At 42.1% G+C, this 22171-nt stretch overlaps 1 protein-coding gene across 1 annotated transcript in view; it reads right to left on the minus strand.

The window, feature by feature from the left end:
- Positions 1 to 22171, minus strand: part of LOC124763286 (tricalbin-1-like) — a 295056-nt gene that overhangs the window by 190231 nt on the left and 82654 nt on the right. The window contains exons 4-5 of the mRNA XM_047249126.1: positions 3522 to 3735; positions 1284 to 1446 (exon numbers count right to left, since the gene is read on the minus strand). Of these exons, the coding sequence (XP_047105082.1) occupies positions 1284 to 1446; positions 3522 to 3735 (377 nt within the window). The remainder of the gene's footprint in view (positions 1 to 1283; positions 1447 to 3521; positions 3736 to 22171) is intronic.

Consider the following 22171-nt stretch of genomic DNA (forward strand, 5'->3'; position numbering starts at 1 on the left):
TTACCGTGAATAGGCCATCCCATGTTCTAATTTCAATTCTTCGTTTTACGTTCTTTTCTTTCCTTCCAGTGCACTCTCACCTTTCTGTCTTCAGACCATTTCGAACCTGCCTTTTTGGCTACCCTGCCTTGGAATCATTCCATTTTCAAAACTTTTTCCCCAACAGGTTTCTCTGTTGTTTTTGTCTTCTTTTTTATATTGTTTCTTTCTAAATACTTTTTACTTCATCGACTTATATTGATGTAGGCTTCTTACCCCACAAATATTTGAAAAACTTGTTAGTTGGTCTACTGTCTTGCACTCGAAATAAATGTCCAAAAAACATGAGTCTTCTTTTTCTCATTACATTAGAAATATTTTCTATATTTTGATATATTTCTGCATTCCTTCATAATTTTCAACCTTCTACTGTGATTTTTGGCCCTAATATTTTCCTTATAATTCGCCTGTCCAGCACTTCTAATTTATCTAAATTAGTATGGTTTAATGCTAGGTACTCACTTGCATGTAGGCATTCCAGCTTCATCGTGTGTTGTAATGTCTTATTTTTACATTTTTGGATAGGCACTTTTTATTGTAGAGGTCTTTGGTGATACCATATGCTCTCCCCATTTTATGCAGCCTTTCCTCTATTGCAGATATTTGCAAAGCATTTCCTTGGATTATGTCCCCTTGATATTTGAATTTTTTACCCTCTCTATTTGGCCAATATCTGTTTTCAGGAATTTAGGAGAATCCTTAACGTTTGTTAAAAATTTCTTTTTTTCTGCAGAAATTCTTAGGTCAGGTATGCTGGCTGCCTCTTCCAGTCGATTTATTTGTGCTATAGCAGATTCACATTTTCGGAAAGTGTTGCAAAATCATCTGCAAATGCAAGACAGTTGGTTTCGATCTTTTTGCTTCCTCTTCCTAACCTTATAAGCGAGCTGTTGAGTTCAGTGAGTTTTTCGTTCAAAATTCTCGCTATTGTCTCTTCTTTTAAACACCACTAAAAAGAATTGGGGATAGACTGTCACCTTGTCATACACCTGTTTTTATTTTGAAAGGCGTGAAATATCTCCATATATTTTATTTTACTGACTGTGATTCACGGATTAGGTTTGCCTGTTTACACTGTACGCCAAATTCCCGAATTAGTTTACCTATAGTTTCTCTGCCAACAGAATCAAAAGCCTTTTTGAAATCCACAAACATAACTACAATGTACTTTGAATTAAATAATAGAGCGAATTACTGACTTGAGATTAAGTATTTCTCCTGAGCATGCTTTGTGATTGGCTTACCTTCAGTATTCTTACACTAAACCACACCTGAGGTTTTTCAATAAATGTAAGGCTGAGATGAGAAATGTGTGGGAATGGTACATCCAAGCTGAGAGTCAGTGTCCCTGAAATCCTGCCACTGATGTTTAGTTTTTCTACTGCAAGATCTAGATCCACTCCCATTCTGAAACACAGTAACACAAGGACTAACAACAATACGTTAATTTCTAGTGTTCGATTTTGCAAGAGGCAGTAAATTTACAGAAAATATTTAACTGCATTTTTTTCTGACAGAAAGCACATCACCTACTTATAAATAATATATATTATTGTATAGTAAGAAAAAAATTAAAAGGCGTTTTTTGCAAATGTTGCTCTTTATCTTTCAGTTTTCTGTAGATATTTTAGTAATAAAATACAAAAAACTAAGTAACGTATTTCAGTTTTTGTTTGCTTGCAAGTATTCGTCATGTTACACACTGAGGTCCTCGAATCACGGGATCATAGAAGCCACAGTTAAATGACGAAAACACACTGATAAAATGGGAGATCATGTGGTAGCTTACTTTCTGTGTTTCAGGGGAAGAACACTGCATCACTCCTTGGTGAGTTGGTGGAAGCGTACTCAACAGGCACAACATACGGCACAGTGCTTAGGTGGTGCCAGAGCCGTCTTAGGCATACGAGAACTTCATCGTTTTACGAGTTACGGGGTAAAAGCGAATGTCTTATGCAAGCATACGAGAATTTAGCGGAAGGCCTAAGTTCTTACCAATATACACCATACACATTTGTTGGGAATATAATTAATTCACCAAGTGTATTTACTGAAAAGAGCATAAGTAGTTGCGGATTCACGATTACGGGCAATAAGGTCTCTGTCAGTCAACGACAGCCAGAGACTGAGCGCCGAATCGCCGACTCTGACCACCTCTCTAGGTGGTGGTGCTCTGACTCAATAACTATAGTCGAGAATGAGGCTTCAAAGCCTGACCCTGAGAAAAAAATTGGTAACTTCTAAGAGTAGGTGCAAATAGAACTTCCAGACACATTTCGATATACAGCGAAAGGTCGACTCTCTATATGTTGACTAGTGACACGACAAAAGACGGACAAGTTGAAAACAGAAAGATACTATTTGGTACCGAACGTCACGATGTACGTCGAAAACCAGACACTACATGGGTGTAACAGTTTTATTTAGTTACGCTAATTTTCCCCTGACTTTTTTTTTTGCCCATGAGCTGATAAGGATAATTATGATGACTTTCCTCTTGCACAGGGTAACTGAACGTGCGGCGCCTTCAGTGCACGCAATTTCTCGCATCGCGACTAGGACACAGTCCATAATTCCAACAAAATCCCAAACATTTAGTTGGATCATCTAAACGTGGAATCAAGGCCGGGATTCGAACCCGTATCTCACGCTCACTAGGGAGATGTATTAACCACTAAACCAACCTGGCACAGTGGCTTTGCACAACTACACGGACTGGCCTAACATGGCACCCTCCTCAATCCAAATACCCATTCACCCCTCAACACACTTGGTATTCCCCCTAAATCGAACAGCGCTGCAGGAGCTCTCCAACTATATTGAAACAGCACCTCAGCATCTAACGAAACGGAAAGATCCTGCCTGAAACCCAGGAATGTCAAATGAAACTACATGGTTCCAGAAACCTATACACATATATACATCAAAGATGTTTGAGGACTGAAAAGGCCTTTGGGACCGTATAGCTTCATTTGATTATTTGTATTAGTTGCTAGTTTCTGTATTTCGTACAGTGTGTACTGGAAAATAAAAACTCTACTGGCGTGTGAGCCCACTAACCTGCTTCTGATTTCGCAGGTGCACTGCGGAAGGGCCGGCATAACCTTGTGCAGGTGCTTTTTGTGGGATGGACAGATTGGGGATACACTTGCTAGCTCTTCACTTTGCACACAGACAGTATCGCACCCGTGAACGCTTCCCGCCAATTAACGTCAAGCAATAGCCAGTCTTCTACATCTATTGTGACAAAAACGGTAAATACTGTCCTTCAAGTAGTGGAACTTTACAGAGTGTAGTAAGCAAGAAAATCGAAACACTGAATCAGAAGATTCTACGAAAATGACGCCGTGTCAGCACCGAAGAACCTGTTAACATTAACTACGTAACTGATGAACTGAGAAGGAAGTGGCCTGCTTGGGAAATCGGCCGGCTTTCGCATGGAGATGGCGCGCTGGTAGGCGCTGGATGCCGTGGCGGCTTACCCCTTTCCGAAGAGCCTGGTCCTGAGCAGCAGGCAGAAGTCGTCGCTGTCGACGGCGACGTCGGCCTCGAGCGCGAGCTGCGCGCGCGGCGTGCTGCGGCGGGGGCGGAGCGGCGGCGGCAGGCGGCGGCCGCACGGCGCCACGTCCAGCAGGCGCACCACACGCAGCTCGGGGCTGCCGCCGCCCAGGCTCAGCTGCCGCAGCTCCACGCTCTCTGCCGGCACACCGCGGGACACCACATTACTACAAGTGCGAAGCCCGTGTCAAGAGTCCGAACAGGATACGGTCACCGATGCGCAGTGACCAGTTTTCGTCCAAAGCATGGGGCGAGTTTATTCTTTTGTTCGGAAGGGGAGGCCGACATCGTGTGCCGGCTTTCGGCCGATCGGTGACGACTGAATCGAGACACACGCCCTGCAGTCTTTCTCAAACGACTTTACAGAAACCATTAGGTAAAAAAGTTTCATTTTTGTGCTACTTATGGCTTTATATGTCGGCTTCATGATGACGTGACCATCATTTCGTTAATGGTCATGGTTATTCTGATATTTCTATTTAACCCTTTCGTGAGCCGTGGGAAACATGCTTCCCACTACAATGAACTCGCTCCTAGTCCCGTGGGATTCACAGTTCCCACCTCTGTACGGTGCTACCACCTAGTGAACAGTTTAGGGTACTACTTCCAATCGGAAGTTCCCGCCGTTTTTGCTGTACCTTCGCGCAGAGAGCATTGTATAGCTGAGTGTTGCTCTGTAGAGGAGCCTTTCAGTGCTGTTTGTGTGACATTTTGTGATTTTTTTCCTCGGAGCTATAGTATAAGGTAAATACTATTGATTTACCCAAATTTATGATGAAAAACGTAAAATTGGAACGAGGACAATTCCAGTTTGAAACAAAAGGAGCCATTTCTGCAGTAAAATGGATGGATAACCGTCCAGTCACTTTCCTGTCCTCATTTCATGACCGATGAGAAACAGCCACAGTGGAAAGGAAAAACAGGGATGGTACTAGTACAGAGATTTCTTGTCCTGAAGTTGTGGTAGAATACAACAAAATAATGGGTGGTGTCGATAAGTTTGATCAATTACGAGAAAGGTATGCTATTGGCAGACGTTCTGTAAAATAGTGGCACAGAATATTTTATTTCCTGGTGGACGTTGCTGCAGTGAACATTTTTATCCTGTGGAAGCATGATCAGCTCACATTCAGGATCCATCTAGCCAGACAATTGATCGCTGGCTTCTCATCCCAAAAAAGGCGTCGACAAAAACCTGTCTTTCTGGCAAAAAGGGGTAAAGTACCTGAAGTTTTTCGTCATGTGGCTGTAGGGGAGCATCTACCAATTTTAGGAGAAACCTACTGGACGTGCCGTCATTGTAGTACCAAAGCTGCGGACAAGAGCACTCGCTGTGTTTGTACATATTGTCTAATACTTCGCATAGACCCATGTTTCAGAAAATTTCATGGCAAGTAATTGTGAACAATCATTGTAACAAGAGAAGTAAATTTATCAAATAAGTATGACACATATTGAAAAAGTTGTTTTTGTCATTTAACTCCAAGGAAGGGCAGTGGGAAGAATACTTCCCAGCTTGTTGAGTGACCTCACTTTCACAGTTGGAGCAAATTCGATATTCTGTATGATAAATATACCTATCTGTTAACTACTATCTGCTCTCCATTCATTAAAAAAACTGTTCAATAATTTTGCCCTCGAAAGGGTTAAGTAAGACACTACCCGAAATTCGGAAAAGTTTGCAACGAAAAATAAGGGTCGCTATGATTTTGCGTTTGATGCGTAGTACATAATATGCTGTTAACGTATTGCGTTTTTCTTTAGACTTGGATGGAGGCCACTATCTGTCGCCAATCTCGAGAAAATTGATGTAGTACACTCATTAGCGATCGCGTATACCTGCTATAAAGCCAGAATGAAATATCCACAACATTCCTCATATTTCATAAACGATTTGAGATATCGAAATGAGATTTTGGCAAATAACAGCATACAAAGAAGAGAGTATTTTGTCATATGGTTTTAAGCAAAATCTCATTATCTACCGTGCTATTCCACTAACTACAGACTTTTTCGATGAAAGAATGTAACTTTTAAGCGCGATCGATAGGTGGTGAAACGAGAAATGTTGTGGGTTTTGGAACAACATAACACGTTTACTTTTGTACCGAGGATGCGCTTACTTTTCCTCAGTGCCTCACTTAAAACCTTAATAAATCACTGTTTCTGAATTCTCTCACAATTGTGTCTGCACATGTTAGGTGACATTTTGTAAACTCCACTGTATTTTAGCTAAAGAAACAAATTTTAACATGGCAGCAAAATAAATGTAGATTTTACTCAAAGTTCGCCACTCATCACGCTTCCCTGAAAGCTACAAATGGTTAACAAGCCAGGCGAAATTAAATCGCTGCTTCTGTTGCATTTTCGGCGGGATTAGTTTTTGGTAATAACCAAAGCACAAGTGACAGTATATTGTTTTGGATGGTCACCATTCAAGTACGAGTATGAAGGGCTCCGCTTAATATTCATAAAAAAATGAAGAGCCTAGGCTTCAGTTTAGAACGGTACTTCCCCTCCAGTACTTGCATTTCCACAACAGTGCCTGCCTGTAACCCCCACCACTACTGTTCTCCTGGCGCCTGCCCTGCCAACTGCGAGGTTGTTGGCCACGTTATTCTGCATGCGCTCTACAATACGAAACAGATACTAACAGAACTGCTGTGAGTGACCTGACAGTGAACTTCAAATTCCCAACAATATGGCCTGATAGTCCGCATTCTTGCTTTGCGAAATATGAGTACCACATGAAAATATTTTTTTATTTGTACTTCATGGGCGGTAAAGAGTTTTTATTTCGAAAACCCAACATAGCAGTTTCGATTGTATAGCTGTTATCAAGTGGAAATTATGTTTCTCATTATGACATTATTGTGTGTATTGCACTCTTTGGATTCTATTGTAAATAAGTTTCTTGTTTTCTACTTAACTTTTGCTTAATAGCTAATATTCGATGGGATAAATGATTCCATATTTGTTTTTGTTTCACATGAAACAGAAGCTGCCTTCGTTGCATTGTATTCTGTGGATTCATGTGTGTGTGTCACTGCTTACGAATTCATATGTGAACTGCTCGATTTAAATGCATTGCAAGTACGGGGTGTTCAAAAAGTCTCTCCGCAATGCCTTATGATTGTTAGCCGCGCGTGCCGTATGCCGCAGTGAATACATCGAAATGAAACTCAGTGAAATACAAGTTATTAATTTATTGAATATTCATTTTTACTTACAAATTTTCACATTAAATGTTGAAAGTCACTGAAAGCACAGATGATAAAAATGAAAAAATTATTAGTCCCAAAAATCATTTTCTAAATGACTCAAAAACAGTTTCTTGACATATTCTGCTTATAATGTACTTCTATAAGCAGAAATCACTTCACCAGATTTTGAAAATAGTTTCTCTGCCTGAACTGGAGCCCCTACAACAGATAAACATTTCCCAGGTATCTGATACAGACTGGAAGTAGGTTGATATATTTTCCTCCAGTGGATCGCGTTCATGAATATACTTGCAGTTCTGGAGAAGTATCTTCAATGTCTACAGTTATTCTCTTTTTTAGCTTCGGCATTTCAAATATTTCTATCAACCTTACTTTCGAATGAGGTGAGGTAACGAAAATACCAAATTGACAACATTCGAACTTTGTCCAAGAGCTTCAAAGCAAATATCTGTATATACCATTCTTACGTTGTACTTATTTCAATACTAAAAATAAAGTAGCGTTGAGTTTTCTCTCTTATGAGTTAGATGATGATGATGATGATGATGATGATGATGATGATGATGACGACGAAGATGATGATATCCGATTGTATGACCACAAAATTACATCGGCTGGGCAAATGTTGATTAAATATACCGCGTAACTGTCTCTGATACATTGATATTTCCACAGATCGCTACCTGATATGCCAACCCTTGTCAGGAGTAGTAGCTCGAAGGGTTGAGCCCTGTGTTTGTTCCTCGTCGCAACAATGGAATCTCGAAATACTGCGCAGCGGTATGCCATATCTCTGTATGTGAGACTCGGTGAGAATGCCTCAGTAACGTAAGGGAAGCTTCATCCGGCTTTTGCAAACGAGTTTTTATCAAGGGCACAAGTGTTTCGTTGGCACAAAATGTTTTCTGATGGCAGAACCAATGCTGGGGATCAACACCGAGGAGGATAACCATCGACAGCACAAACAGATGACACAGCCAGTGTGAGTGGACTTGTGCAAGTTGATCGAAGAGAAACTGTGGAAATGATTGCAAACGAACTGAACATTAATCGGAAAACTGTTCACCAGATTTTGACTGAAAATCTGGGAATGAGAAGACTTGGTGCCAAAATGGCTTCCAAAAATTTCATGCAGCAACAAAAAGATCAGCGGAGGACTGTGTGAATTGAACCCATAATTACTGAAGTCATTCATCACCGGTAATGAAAATTAGTTTTTCCAGCACGATCTTGAGACGAAGCGTTAAAGTTTGCAATGGTGTTCAAAGGAATCGCCAAAACCAAAGAAAACACGCATGGTTAGTTGGTTTGTGGGATGAAAGGGACCAGACTGCTACGGTCATCGGTCCTCTAAACACGCATGTCGGAGTAAAAGATGAAATGGATGCTTATGTGTTTCTTTGAGTCCAAGGGCATTGTGTACAAAAACTGGTCACTTGCAGGCCAGACGCTAAACCAATACTGCTGCTACGAAATATCGGAAGACTTCCAAAACGGATCCATTGAATTTGTTCACACGTTGCTAAAAACTGGATCCTGCCTCACGATATCTCAGTATCTGTTAGGCAGTTTTTGATACCGAAGTCCATCGTAGTGCTACCACAACCTCCTCGTTCACCCTACATGAATCGTGTGATCTTTATTAATTCCAAAAGTGAAGTCTGTCGTTAAAAGATAGTATTTTACAACAGTACAGAGCACCCAAACAGTTGTAACAAGGGCTACTGCTGGTTCGCCAGAAGATGAGTTCCAGAGATGCTACCAACAATTGAAAATGGATGGAGTAAGTGTGTGCAGGCGCAAGCGAGCTTCTTAGAGGGTCATGCCAGCGTAGCAGGTTAAAAATATAAATAAAGAGGGTTCTTTTTCAAAATCAAATGGCTTCAAGCACTATGGGACTTAACATCTGAGGTCATCAGTCCCCTAGACTTAGAACTACTTAAACCTAACTAACCTAAGGACATCACACACATCCATGCCCGAGGTAGGATTCGAATCTGCGACCATAGCAGCAGCGCGGTTCCGGACTGAAGCGTCTAGAAGCGCTCGGCCACAGCTGCCGGCAGGGTTCTTTTTAATTCGTCTCATCACTATTGCCGCACCTGCCGCATATGACTTCATTATATTGAAATTAATATCTCAGTCAGCTGATTGGCGGCGACATCCATTTTACACCACTTCTGGAATTCTGTTCAGTTTATTTTAATTTTAGTACTTCCAGCAGAAGTTTCTTCATTACAATGGTGAAATTTTATGCAGCGTTTGGTTGCACTGAAAGAAAAAGGAAAGGAAGTAACGTTACATTCTACAGGTAAAGTTGTTTTAAAAACAGGAAAACAATTGCGAACACATTTTTCGAGATTACGTCAGTGAATTTACTGGCTAAAGATAAGGAGCGACACAGTTCTGTTTCAGAGTATTTGTTTGTGTATAAATACAAATTGAATAATAAAGGTCATTAAACAGAGTGCTCTAAAATTCCCCTTACTAACTTCTAGGACATGGAGAGGGGACTGAGTAGATAATGTTTTGAACTGGAACCCATGTCCAGAAACGTAACATTTCCGTGATACAACCATTTGAAAAATCAAAATATCCACGGGTGTGCTGCCGGTCTATAGTGTCCAACGGGCACAATATTTCGGCGATCACACATGTCGCCATCATCAGGTGAACTGACGGACTGAGCTCCTGTGAACTTGCCGGCACGGAGATCCGTACGTTATGGCTGCTCAGAGGGAACTGGGTTCGGTCGCGGCGGCGGCCGATTTAAATACCCTCCGCCCGCGGCGCGCTCCCTCCGCCGTCCGCGCCCCGCGCCACGGTCGCGCGGTGGAACATTTGAAAAATGTTGGTAACGTGACTGCTTTTACAAGTAATTTACCATACCAGACGGTGCTGGGAGAAACATCCAATTCACGCGCAATTGTCCCTGTACTCGTTGACGGGTTCTCTTCAACGTGGTGTGCAGCATCTCCTTGGAGGTGCACAGTCACACCTGCTGACGGTGAAGGTACCCTTTCCCGAAGCCCTTGCATTATTATGGCGAAAAGGGTACACGATGGAGTCGGATGTTGTGGATAACGATCTTGATAAAGGCAACGAGCAGCTCTTCCACTACCGTGAGCTTTGTCATACAGAATGACCATGGTGGTGTATTCTGCAAACGTATACTCAGCCTTGTTGCTCTGACACTCACAGACACGTGAATGAAGCTCGAATCATATCAGAGAGGTAGGATAGGCGTCAAATGACATCAGCTGATCCGACCTAAGGTACCCCCCCCCCCCTCCCCCACACAAACGATGACTACCTTGTTGCATATCAACCCGGCATACATGTTTTCAGAAGACTGTAGCAGCGAAACGATACGTTTCCGGACATGGGTTACATTTGAAAATATTGTCTACTCTGTCACCTCTACAACTTTTAGAAGCTTGTGAGGGGAATTTTAAGCATTCTGTATATCTGTTGTGGCCGGCCGAAGTGGCCGTGCGGTTAAAGGCGCTGCAGTCTGGAACCGCAAGACCGCTACGGTCGCAGGTTCGAATCCTGCCTCGGGCATGGATGTTTGTGATGTCCTTAGGTTAGTTAGGTTTAACTAGTTCTAAGTTCTAGGGGACTAATGACCTCAGCAGTTGAGTCCCATAGTGCTCAGAGCCATATCTGTTTGTAAAAATAGACTGCCTGGCAAAAGATCAAATCATTCAGAAGGGGAGGAGGCAACGAAATGAAGCTTTCTAGGTTGAAAGCCTGTATGATGTTATTTCAGCGATTACAAAACTGAGTAAAATTTACAAAGAACGTCGCACCCTCTGGCCTGGATGCATATACTGATTATATTGGGAAGGGGGTCGTAATGGAATTGTATGCTTTTCTGAACCAAGCTGCCCCACTACTATTACAACCAGTCCTTGATATCCTGTATGTTGACGCTAGGATGGAGTTGATGTCCGAGGTGTTCCAACATACGTTCTACTAGGGACAGATCTGGGAATATCACTGACCACAGGTGTGCCACGACATCCAGCAGACAATTCATAGAGAAATGTGTCATACGTCAACGAGCATTGTCGTGTTGAAAAATGGCTCAGCAATATTGTTGCATGAGAGATACAGCAAGAGGATGCAGGATGTGCATGAAATACAGTTGTGCCGCCAGTTCCTTCAATCATCTGGAGTCATATCCGAAACTCCCCACCTCATGATACCAGGAGTATTATCGCTGTGTCACTGCAAAACATTGGAAGCATGCGACCTCGCCTTCAGTGGTCATCTGGGTAGTGCAGAATCTCGATTCATCGCTGAACTCAATGCGATGAAATTCGTCAGCAATTCCTGCTTCCTAGTCATGTCCCAATTCCAAACCCAGCCATTTGTGTTGTGGTCTCAACGATAACCTACACATGAGACGGTAATTCCCTGGTCTGGCTGATGCTAGACTCTGAACTATGGTACGCGATGACACAGAATATTGAAACGAGTCCATTACTTGTATTTCGATGACGGGCATAGATGCGGATATGATGTGTTTGGTGCACAATAGGGCGATACTCCTTTGTGGTGATCAGATAGGGTCGTCCGAAATCTCGACGACGAGTATGTCTACTCTCAGGTTCCCAAGCAGTCTGACACCGTGCCACTGTCACATCCGAAAGACCCATAAATTTTGATATCACACAATTCGATCAGCCGGCCAAATGGAGAACTCTAATGTGTCCAATTTCAAACACTCTCAGGTGCTGACAAAGGTGTCTGACACCAGTACGCGGCACCTCCGCGCCCTTGACAGTGATCACTCAACATCTGATGTCCCTCTCGCCCCTTACATACGCTACCCGCTCAATTTTTATTGTGTGCGACGGATTCCAAAAGTTTATTTCAAACTTCTAATCGGATACTATCGAGTCTTTGTCTCTGTTACAGAAATATCTTGCATTTATACGTGTTTAAAGACGAACTGACATTCATTACATCAAATGGAATTTTTCCAAAATCCTTCTGAATTTCGTTACTACCTCCAACGACAATGTCTTTCCGTAAGCAACAACACTATCAACGAACAATTTGATGGAGCTGCTGACTATCGGAAAAATGTGGCACCTACAAGCCTAAAGAGGTTATTGCGTTTAACAGCGTTTCCAGAAAATGGACCGCAAATTCGAGCGAATGATACTTTTTTTTTTAGCTGCATTTAATCCGATATGAAATACGATTCCCACTTCCCTTACTGTAACATTCTGTTGAATTGTACGTACCGTTTATCACTCGAAAGGTACCTGTACATGGTCAAACAATTTGTCAAGCTTTACTATGTTTGCCAAAAATCTGATCATGTTCAGTGCTGTTTCAAGCGTTTTTCAAACACAGAGCGTGTTATACGTGTTTGCGAATAATTTTGAGCCGGCCGGAGTGGCCGTGAGGTTCTAGGCGCTACAGACTGGAACCGCGTGACCGCTACGGTCGCAGGTTCGAATCCTGCCTCGGGCATGGATGTGTGTGATGTCCTTAGGTTAATTAGGTTTAAGTAGTTCTAAGTTCTAGGGGACTGATGCCACAGCAGTTAAGTCCCATAGTGCTCAGAGCCATTTTGAACCAATAATTTTGACTGACGCAAAATCTAACAGGATGGCGGACGTTATTTGTGTTGATGACTAGCCGCATATAACTCACTCGGTCGTGAATTTCCACCACTATGGAAACTACGAGCAAGGATAAAACCGAAACAGCACTTGCAATTACGAAAATTGTAGAAAAAATGGGTTTAAATAGCTCTGAGCACTATGGGACTTAACATCTTAGGTCATCAGTCCCCTAGAACTTAGAACTACTTAAACCTAACTAACCTAAGAACATCACACACATCCATGCCCGAGGCAGGATTCGAACCTGCGACCGTAGCAGTCCCGCGGTTCCGGACTGCAGCGCCTAGAACCGCACGGCCACCGCGGCCGGCAAAATTGTAGAGGTGCCGCATTTTTCCCAATCATATACACTCTCAAAAAAAGCAAAAAAAAAAAAAAAAAAAAAAAAGCGGCGCACCACGGAGGAATTAACCGAATGGAGCGGAAATCGGCAACTGTGATGTGATGTACAGGTACAGATAAACAAATGATTATAATTTCAGAAAAATGGATGATTTATTTAAGAGAAAGTGCTTTACACATTGAGCACGTCAATAACGCATCGGCGGCATTAGATCATCAATATCCCGAGCTGGTTTCCCATAATGCCCCAAACGTTCTGAATTGGGGAGAGATCAGGAGAACTTGCTGGCCAAGGTAGTGTTTGACAAGCACGAAGACAAGCATGAGTGCCAAACTCTACTTTGGCCAGCAAGGTCACCAGATTTTCTCCCCAATTCAGAATGTTTGGGGCCCTATGGGCAGCGCCCTCCCACCAGCTCGGGCTATTGTATACGTAATTTGGCACGTTACCCCTTAGGAGGACATCCAGCAACTCTATCAATGGCTGCCAAGCCGAATAACTGATGCAAAAAGATCAGAGGAGGACCAATGCGTTATTGACTTGCATAATGTGTGAAGCTCTTTCTCTTAAGTAAATTATACATTTTTTCTGAAATTATAATCATTTGTTTATCTCTACATATACATCACATCTAACGATTTCCGCTTCACTCGTATAACTGCAGCGTGGTGCGTCGTTTTTTTTTTCTTTTGTCGTAGAGTGTATCACTCAGACAGGGGCAAGAAATAAAGTCAATATTCTACGCACTACATACAGGCCGGAGACCAATAAAAAAAAAGAGAGAGAAGAAGTCGAAGTTCTCCGGTTCTTCCACGGACGATATAGGCTATATGTTCCCACGTTGTATTTTGATGAACTGTCACTATAGCACCAGGTAGAAGAGAATAAATTTTTGAATAATTGTTTCTTCTTTTCCAAGGTGTGGGCGAAGTAACTCTAGCCAGGTTATTAAAAGTTTCACTGTTCATTCGGTGAAAGTTGGTGTAAACATTAGATTCCGAGTGTAACATTTTCTTTAACAATTTCTCATGTGTATATTTCTCTCATTTTTAAGCATTAACTGGAGCAGCTTCTTGTTTTCTTCTTCTTCTTCTTCTTGATGTTTAACCGCAGTGGCAGAGTCAATATTACAAATGCTTTACCTGTGTTTGTAACTATTCACACTAGAGTCAAAATACAGCATACATGAACAGCGTCTGCTTCAAAAGTGAGGTTAAACTCACAGAGTTGTTGGGTTAGGCTTGTTTAACAAATCTGTGGATGCAAAAAGTGAATTTGACAAACAAGTTTGATTTTGTGTGGAGTGTTAGGATAGACTTCAAGTACTCGATATTCAGACCCGTAGGCTGTTTGTTCACCACGATCTGAAGATTCACGCAATAAAAGTTGGTTCTGATACAACAGAACAGACACCTTCAGCTACAACGCAAAAGTGCATGAAATTATCTGTCTCTTTTCATACCAGTCATTTTATTTATATTTATTCCATCACCTCTTTTCACGTGATTCAAGATTTAGATTTTGGTTTTGGTTTTGATATTATGGTTGGTTGGTTGTTTGGGGAAGCAGACCAGACAGCGAGGTCATCGGTCTCATCGGATTAGGGAAGGATGGGGAAGGAAGTCAGCCGTGCCCTTTCAGAGGAACCATCCCGGCATTTGCCTGGAGTGATTTAGGGAAATCACGGAAAACCTAAATCAGGATGGCCGGACGCGGGATTGAACCGTCGTCCTCCCGAATGCGAGTCCAGTGTCTAACCACTGCGCCACCTCGCTCGGTTTGATATTATGACTAAAATAATTAATATATACTGGAAGTCATAATCACCTCTTATTAGCCATGACGTAAAAGGGTTTGATTAACTGGTCGCAGTGGTTAGGGCATTGGATTCGTATTCGGAAAGAGCGGGTTGAAATACCCCTCCAGACCCCAAGGTTTAGGCTTTCCATAGTGATTTTCCTAAATCACGTAATATCGGGATAGTTTATTGGAGATGGTCGAAATCGATTAATGTCTCCCACATTACCGACCTTTGTAGTTGATAGGATGTTAATCCCTCCTGCGACTTGATAAACTGGTATTCCGAATCCTACATAAGATTTTACTTTCACAATCTGATATCAGTATTGGACCGAGCACTCATGAGGAACTCTTGCACGAAGCCATTTGTTTAGCAACTCTGCGTTGTGTCCCTTTTCAGCACGCATTAACAAGTAATGTACGTGAATCCACATCTCATCTAAATAAGCCAGTAATAATTAGGATTCGCGATTTTTTATTTTTATTTTTTTTTATTTTTGGGGGAAGGGCAATATTTGTCAATATGTCTTGTTTACGTTTGGTATGTTTTGCATTCTGATATCTTCTCAAACGTGGTCTCATATGCAGAATAATACATGAGAGTTTCTTTATCATTTTTAAAGTTCATGTCCATGTGACAAAAGCAATGAACCTTCCACAGAACTGGTACTCCGTTGTACAGTTCACAATGTTCGAGAAACAGATGCCTAATGGTACAAATGTTCAGGTCGTTAATATACACTCCTGGAAATGGAAAAAAGAACACATTGACACCGGTGTGTCAGACCCACCATACTTGCTCCGGACACTGCGAGAGGGCTGTACAAGCAATGATCACACGCACGGCACAGCGGACACACCAGGAACCGCGGTGTTGGCCGTCGAATGGCGCTAGCTGCGCAGCATTTGTGCACCGCCGCCGTCAGTGTCAGCCAGTTTGCCATGGCATACGGAGCTCCATCGCAGTCTTTAACACTGGTAGCATGCCGCGACAGCGTGGACGTGAACCGTATGTGCAGTTGACGGACTTTGAGCGAGGGCGTATAGTGGGCATGCGGGAGGCCGGGTGGACGTACCGCCGAATTGCTCAACACGTGGGGCGTGAGGTCTCCATAGTACATCGATGTTGTCGCCAGTGGTCGGTGGAAGGTGCACGTGCCCGTCGACCTGGGACCGGACCGCAGCGACGCACGGATGCACGCCAAGACCGTAGGATCCTACGCAGTGCCGTAGGGGACCGCACCGCCACTTCCCAGCAAATTAGGGACACTGTTGCTCCTGGGGTATCGGCGAGGACCATTCGCAACCGTCTCCATGAAGCTGGGCTACGGTCCCGCACACCGTTAGGCCGTCTTCCGCTCACGCCCCAACATCGTGCAGCCCGCCTCCAGTGGTGTCGCGACAGGCGTGAATGGAGGGACGAATGGAGACGTGTCGTCTTCAGCGATGAGAGTCGCTTCTGCCTTGGTGCCAATGATGGTCGTATGCGTGTTTGGCGCCGTGCAGGTGAGCGCCACAATCAGGACTGCATACGACCGAGGCACACAGGGCCAACACCCGGCATCATGGTGTGGGGAGCGATCTCCTACACTGGCCGTACACCACTGGTGATCGTCGAGGGGACACTGAGTAGTGCACGGTACATCCAAACCGTCATCGAACCCATCGTTCTACCATTCCTAGACCGGCAAGGGAACTTGCTGTTCCAACAGGACAATGCACGTCCGCATGTATCCCGTGCCACCCAACGTGCTCTAGAAGGTGTAAGTCAACTACCCTGGCCAGCAAGATCTCCGGATCTGTCCCCCATTGAGCATGTTTGGGACTGGATGAAGCGTCGTCTCGCGCGGTCTGCACGTCCAGCACGAACGCTGGTCCAACTGAGGCGCCAGGTGGAAATGGCATGGCAAGCCGTTCCACAGGACTACATCCAGCATCTCTACGATCGTCTCCATGGGAGAATAGCAGCCTGCATTGCTGCGAAAGGTGGATATACACTGTACTAGTGCCGACATTGTGGATGCTCTGTTGCCTATGTCTATGTGCCTGTGGTTCTGTCAGTGTGATCATGTGATGTATCTGACCCCAGGAATGTGTCAATAAAGTTTCCCCTTCCTGGGACAATGAATTCACGGTGTTCTTATTTCAATTTCCAGGAGTGTAGTATCTAAAATATGATACACCCTCGCCCCTTTTTTACCCTCCGGAACAGATTTTGAATTCCTCTTACCACCATGTCGTGCCTCACTTTCTGTAATTTACATACCGCCGCATTAAAATATTTTACCATTTTGGATGCGCGGTCGGTCATATTTTCCATCACCATAAATTATTCACTTATTCTGGTAGTAAAACTTCCCATTTACGTTAATAGGAGGTATTTCTTGTGATTGCTCTCTAAGCTTATAAAGCAAGCCACACCACTTTAGGCGGCTGTTTGGCAAGTGACCAAATTCAAGCAGAGAACGATGTCACACTTGCCTACGTTTAGTTCCGCGAAAGAACGATTTTTGCTGCAATAGTACTTTCTCACATTATACAAGGAGACTGTTTATTTTTAAGTAGGCATTAACAGAATGTAGTAAATTTGCCTGGTATTTTGCTTCTATTCACTTTCCATGAATCAAGTCAAATGTTACAGTAGAAGCAGCTCATGCTATCCTTTCACGTAAATGGTATAAAGCACACAATATTACAGAATAAATGGTGTCCTCCATGAGGATCCAGGAAAATACGTCGACTGTATGGCATATGGTCGTTCATGTGACAAAACAACAGTCTTTTGTCTTACGACTCGTTAGAGAAACTGTCCAAGTATTTACAATCGATTAAGCAAAATTCTGTTGGAAGACAAGTTGGTAATACTCTTCCTCAATTTGTGGAGAAATGAACATACACAATATCTGCAGACAGTTGGTGATACTGTCAATTTTTTTTGCAAAAGAAAATGAGTTTGTGCAAAATTTCGTAGGTAAAGAATGGTTGGCGTTCGGGAATGCTGTTTTTCGCACCGTGAAATTGCAGCGCCTTGTGGGATTAACGTTTCTGTATGAAACACGTAGGCCGACGAGAATCGAATGAATAAGAAATGCTTCAGTGATTACGAAACGTCTCAGTTTATAACACCACAACTTTGTGGATGATCATCCATTTTCTACGTGTTTCGCGAAGTTTGTTTTATTAGTTGTGCTGAATATTATTTTTGTAAATATGTTGTCAAGTTAAAAATACTATTTGTTATTTAAGAAACAGAATACTCATGGAATGTTGACAGTTTGTAAGTAGACACGCTGGCCTAGTCAGGGAAAAGATATTGTCAAACAATGTAATAGATTGTAAATGCATTATCGCTGGGCGTGCGAGGGCACCAAACAAGTAGCAGTTCGGAGTCTCGAGGAGACGATTGGTGTCGTTGGTTGTGTGTATTTGCTTGTGTGGCTATTCAAAAGTGTGGTGATAAAAAGTCTGTTTCCGATGTGCGGAACAGCGAAAACTGAAGTGGTTGTTTTGGCGGATGTTTAATATGGGCAAGCTATGGCATTTATTGGACATAGGGCAAAGGCAGCATGAGTAATTCACATAACATCAAGAGTACTGTGGGCCCTTGTTTTTGGCTATGGTATGGCAAGAAGATCAACCCGTGCCTTTTTTTTTTTTTTTTTACCGCTAAACGAAGTCACTCGACAAACCAACATCATTGTCAAGTGTAATAAGATCTTGACTTTTTATAACTAGAAATGCAATAGGCTGACCAGCGTCGTTGGAATTTCATTGTTTAAATAACATTGTTTTCGTATATATTGTCACGTAAATAATTTTCCTAAGTCATCATATAAGTAGTATCCATCCTATCCATTTGTATGAACCGAGAGAATCAGAAAAGGAACTGAGAATCATGTGAAGATTAAGTTATTAGATTATCAAAACATAATTTTCACAACTTTTGGACACTTACGAATAATGAAATCTTTGGCTGTAGTATGAATAATGTCAGAAACAGAATGATGTAAATCCTAGTATTAATCCATTTGCTAAAAATAGAATAACATTCATAATTTAAAAAAATTGTTAGTAAAACTTTAAGTAACTTGGACACTGAATTTCATTGTCGAAGCACAGTTCTAATTTATAGCTTGTAGCATAATTTATAACTTTTATTACAAAGAAACATAAGAGTAACTGCTAGGTGAATGACAGTCCTTACCAATGAGTAAATTCAAACAATCTTTCTGCTTGCTACAATTACGACAGTCAGTATCACGGCGATTAACGTAACAAAGTTTCTGTCCACAGCCCGTAAAAAATGTTACTTTAATTGATCTTTGAAAATTAACAGAATGTGTTGTATGTGTTTGCTATTTGATTATTATTTGACTACTGTGACATGTATGGTGTGAATTACTTAAAAGTGTGCGTTAGGTAATGTTCCTACGTCATGACGCCATTAACTACTCTTACGTAAGATTGCTTACGACTATAAAGTTTAGTTTCAATTTAATTATTCTTGTTGCGGTGAAGAGCTGGCGACCGTTGGTTATTTTCATTAATGACGGACTTTGAAGACATTTTTTTCCAAATTTTCTACTAACTACTGTTAATTAAAAACTAGTTTACGTAATAAAGATACATAAAGTTAAGCGAACTTTGTTTCTAATCGTCATTGCTAAAGTACTTAGCAGTGGCGATTCGGTTATAACTTCATCCACTTCTCTCGGTTTTGCATTATTCTTCGGGGTAGATGCCTTTTCCCCACAGATTAGGGACTTTAGGTACATGGTCATACAGAAAAGCCTAACTAGCCAGAAAGATAGGAGGATTATAAGTTGTTCATTCAACATTTGAGCACTGTTACAGATGCGCCGTTGTCTGCCTTTTATAGATTTCCAGTGTTTTGCACTAACGTGAGAGATGCTTTTTATTTCCTTTATTTCAGATACACATTACATAGATTCATCACCACGTTTACTCGCAAGGATATGGAGTGAATCAAAATATTTATTTTATTGCACGCACGCCATTTACATAAGACTAATTTAAATACATATCATTTACATTAAATCGATGTGCATACAAATCATTTATGAAGATGAAATGGGACATATAATTATGAGTTATAGAACGTAATTAAGAAATCACATATAGACTGAATTTGATTTATCTAATAAGAAAGAATAGTATTATGTGCTGTAGAATACAAACAAAACGTTTGATGCAGCTCACAGCAAGCAGAGATATGTAGAAAGTGCCTTTGTTAAGAATTAGCGTAGAGAATAAAAAGGTTTTTTCAAGCAAAATATCTTTTAATGTAGGTTAATTCTCACTATGTCAGTTTTAGACAAAATAGCAAAATATCTTTTAACATTTGTGCAATTCATTATCTCTTTCGTACATAACATCGCATGGAAGCGATTTAAAGTTTTTGGTTCTGCAGCATTTTACACCTTTCTGGACTGGAGACATTCTTTACGTCACTGTGTAGGTCGTATTTCTTTCTTGCAATATTACTGTGGTACGCATCGTTCGTAGTGCGAAGGATTTTCAGTTACGAAAGGAGATACTTGAATAAATATACTGTGATTTTGTGATCAGTATCCCCTCTTATTTAAAAAGGCGTTGGCAAGAGATCCTTGGCGATATACCGTACGCAACTATGAAGAGCTTTTTGTGTATGGTAAATACTTTTCTTGATACTGGTGAATTGACCCAGAAGGCGATTAAATGATACATATGAGGGTGGAAATAAAAAAAAAGGTAGACTTTGCGACATTGATATCTACAATATTGGAAATTATCCTGATGGGAAATGTTGCTGTGGACAGACTTTTCAAGATTTGGAAGATGTGATACCCCCGTGCTAACTATTTGGACACGTAAAATTCTGAACAATGTACTCGCTGTCTCTGTTGACCTTCGTGTGAAATAAAAATCTCCTGTGGGAACTGGACGAAGTTGTTTTTCTGACACTTATTGCTATGTTGACAGAGAGAGAGTGCCAGATATTTTGTTGGCACGCACAATGCTCGTATCACCTGTCAGTATTGACAAGGTACTTGGCTTGTTGGATGACAAAGGCACATCGTTAATGTACATGAGGAATGGAAGGTGATCGAGGATAGACGCTTACAGGGGCTACTTTACATAATGTTCACTTGTTAGTCTCTACACCTCCTGCTCGTTTGTTGTTTGCTTCTAGAACAACTTTCTTATCAACCTATTAAGTTTAGCGTGTTACCTGCTTGTCCTCTGTTTCCATAGTGACTTATTTTCTCAAAAATTGTACTATAATTGGCCAGCCACTGTGGAAGAGCTGTTCTAGGCGTTTCAATCTGGAACCGCGCGACCGCTACGGTCGCTGTTTCGAATCCCGCCTCGGGCATGGATGTGTGTGATGTCCTTAGGTTGGTTAGGTTTAAGTAGTTCTAAGTTCTAGGGGACTGATGACCTCAGATGTTAAGTCCCATAGTGCTCAGAGCCATTTGAACCATTTTTTACTATAATTGACACGGTCGAAAACTTTGGAAACTTCACGGAATACACTGAGATGGCAAAAGTTACGGGACATCTTCTACTATCGTGTCGGACCTCCTTTAGCCCAGCGTAGTGTGGGAACATGGCGTGGTGTGGACTCAACAAGTCGTTAGAAGTCCCCTGAAGAAATATTGAGCCACGCTGTCTCTATAGCCGTTCATAATTGCAGAAGTGTTGCCAGTGCACAATTTTGTGAACGAACTGACCTCTCGATTAAGTTCCACGAATGTTCGATGAGACTCATGTCGGGCGATCTGGGTAGCCAGATCATTCGCTCGAATTGTCCTGAATGTTCTTCAAACAAATCGCGAACAATAGTGGCCAGGTCAAATGGTGCATTGTCATCTACACAAATTTCATCGTTGTTAGTGAACATGAAGTCCATGAACGGCTGCAAATGATCTCCAAGTAGCTAAACATAGTCATTTCCTGTCAATGATCGGTTCAGTTGGACCAATGAACCCAGTCCATTCCATGTAAACACAGCCCACACCATTATGGAGTCACCATCAGCTTGCACAGTGCCTTGGTGACAACTTGGGTTCATGGCTTCATACGGTCCGCGCCACACACTAAACCTACCATCGGATCTGACTATCTGAAATTTGGACTCATTTGACCAGGCCACAGTTTTCCAGTCGTCTAGGGTCCAACGGATATGGACACGAGCCCAGGAGAGGCGCTGCGGGTGATGTGATGTTAGCATAGGTTCTGGCATTTGTCTTCTGCTACTGTAGCCCGTTAACGCCAACTTCCGCCGCACTATCCTAACGGATACGTTCGTCGTACAACCCACACAGGTTCCTGTGGTTATTTCACGCAGTGTTGCTTGTCTATTAGCACGGACAATTCTAAGCAAACACCGCTTGGCCGTCGGCCAATGCATAGTCCGTGATGAGAGGTAATGCATGAAATTTTGTATTCTCAGCACACTCTTGACACCGTAGATCTCGTAATACCTAACTCCAACCTATTTCCGAAATGGAACGTCCCATGTGTATAGCTCTAACTATTCCACTTTCAAAGTCTGTTAA

This window comes from Schistocerca piceifrons, chromosome 1 (assembly GCF_021461385.2).
Source record: "Schistocerca piceifrons isolate TAMUIC-IGC-003096 chromosome 1, iqSchPice1.1, whole genome shotgun sequence".
NCBI classification, from domain to species: domain Eukaryota; kingdom Metazoa; phylum Arthropoda; class Insecta; order Orthoptera; family Acrididae; genus Schistocerca; species Schistocerca piceifrons.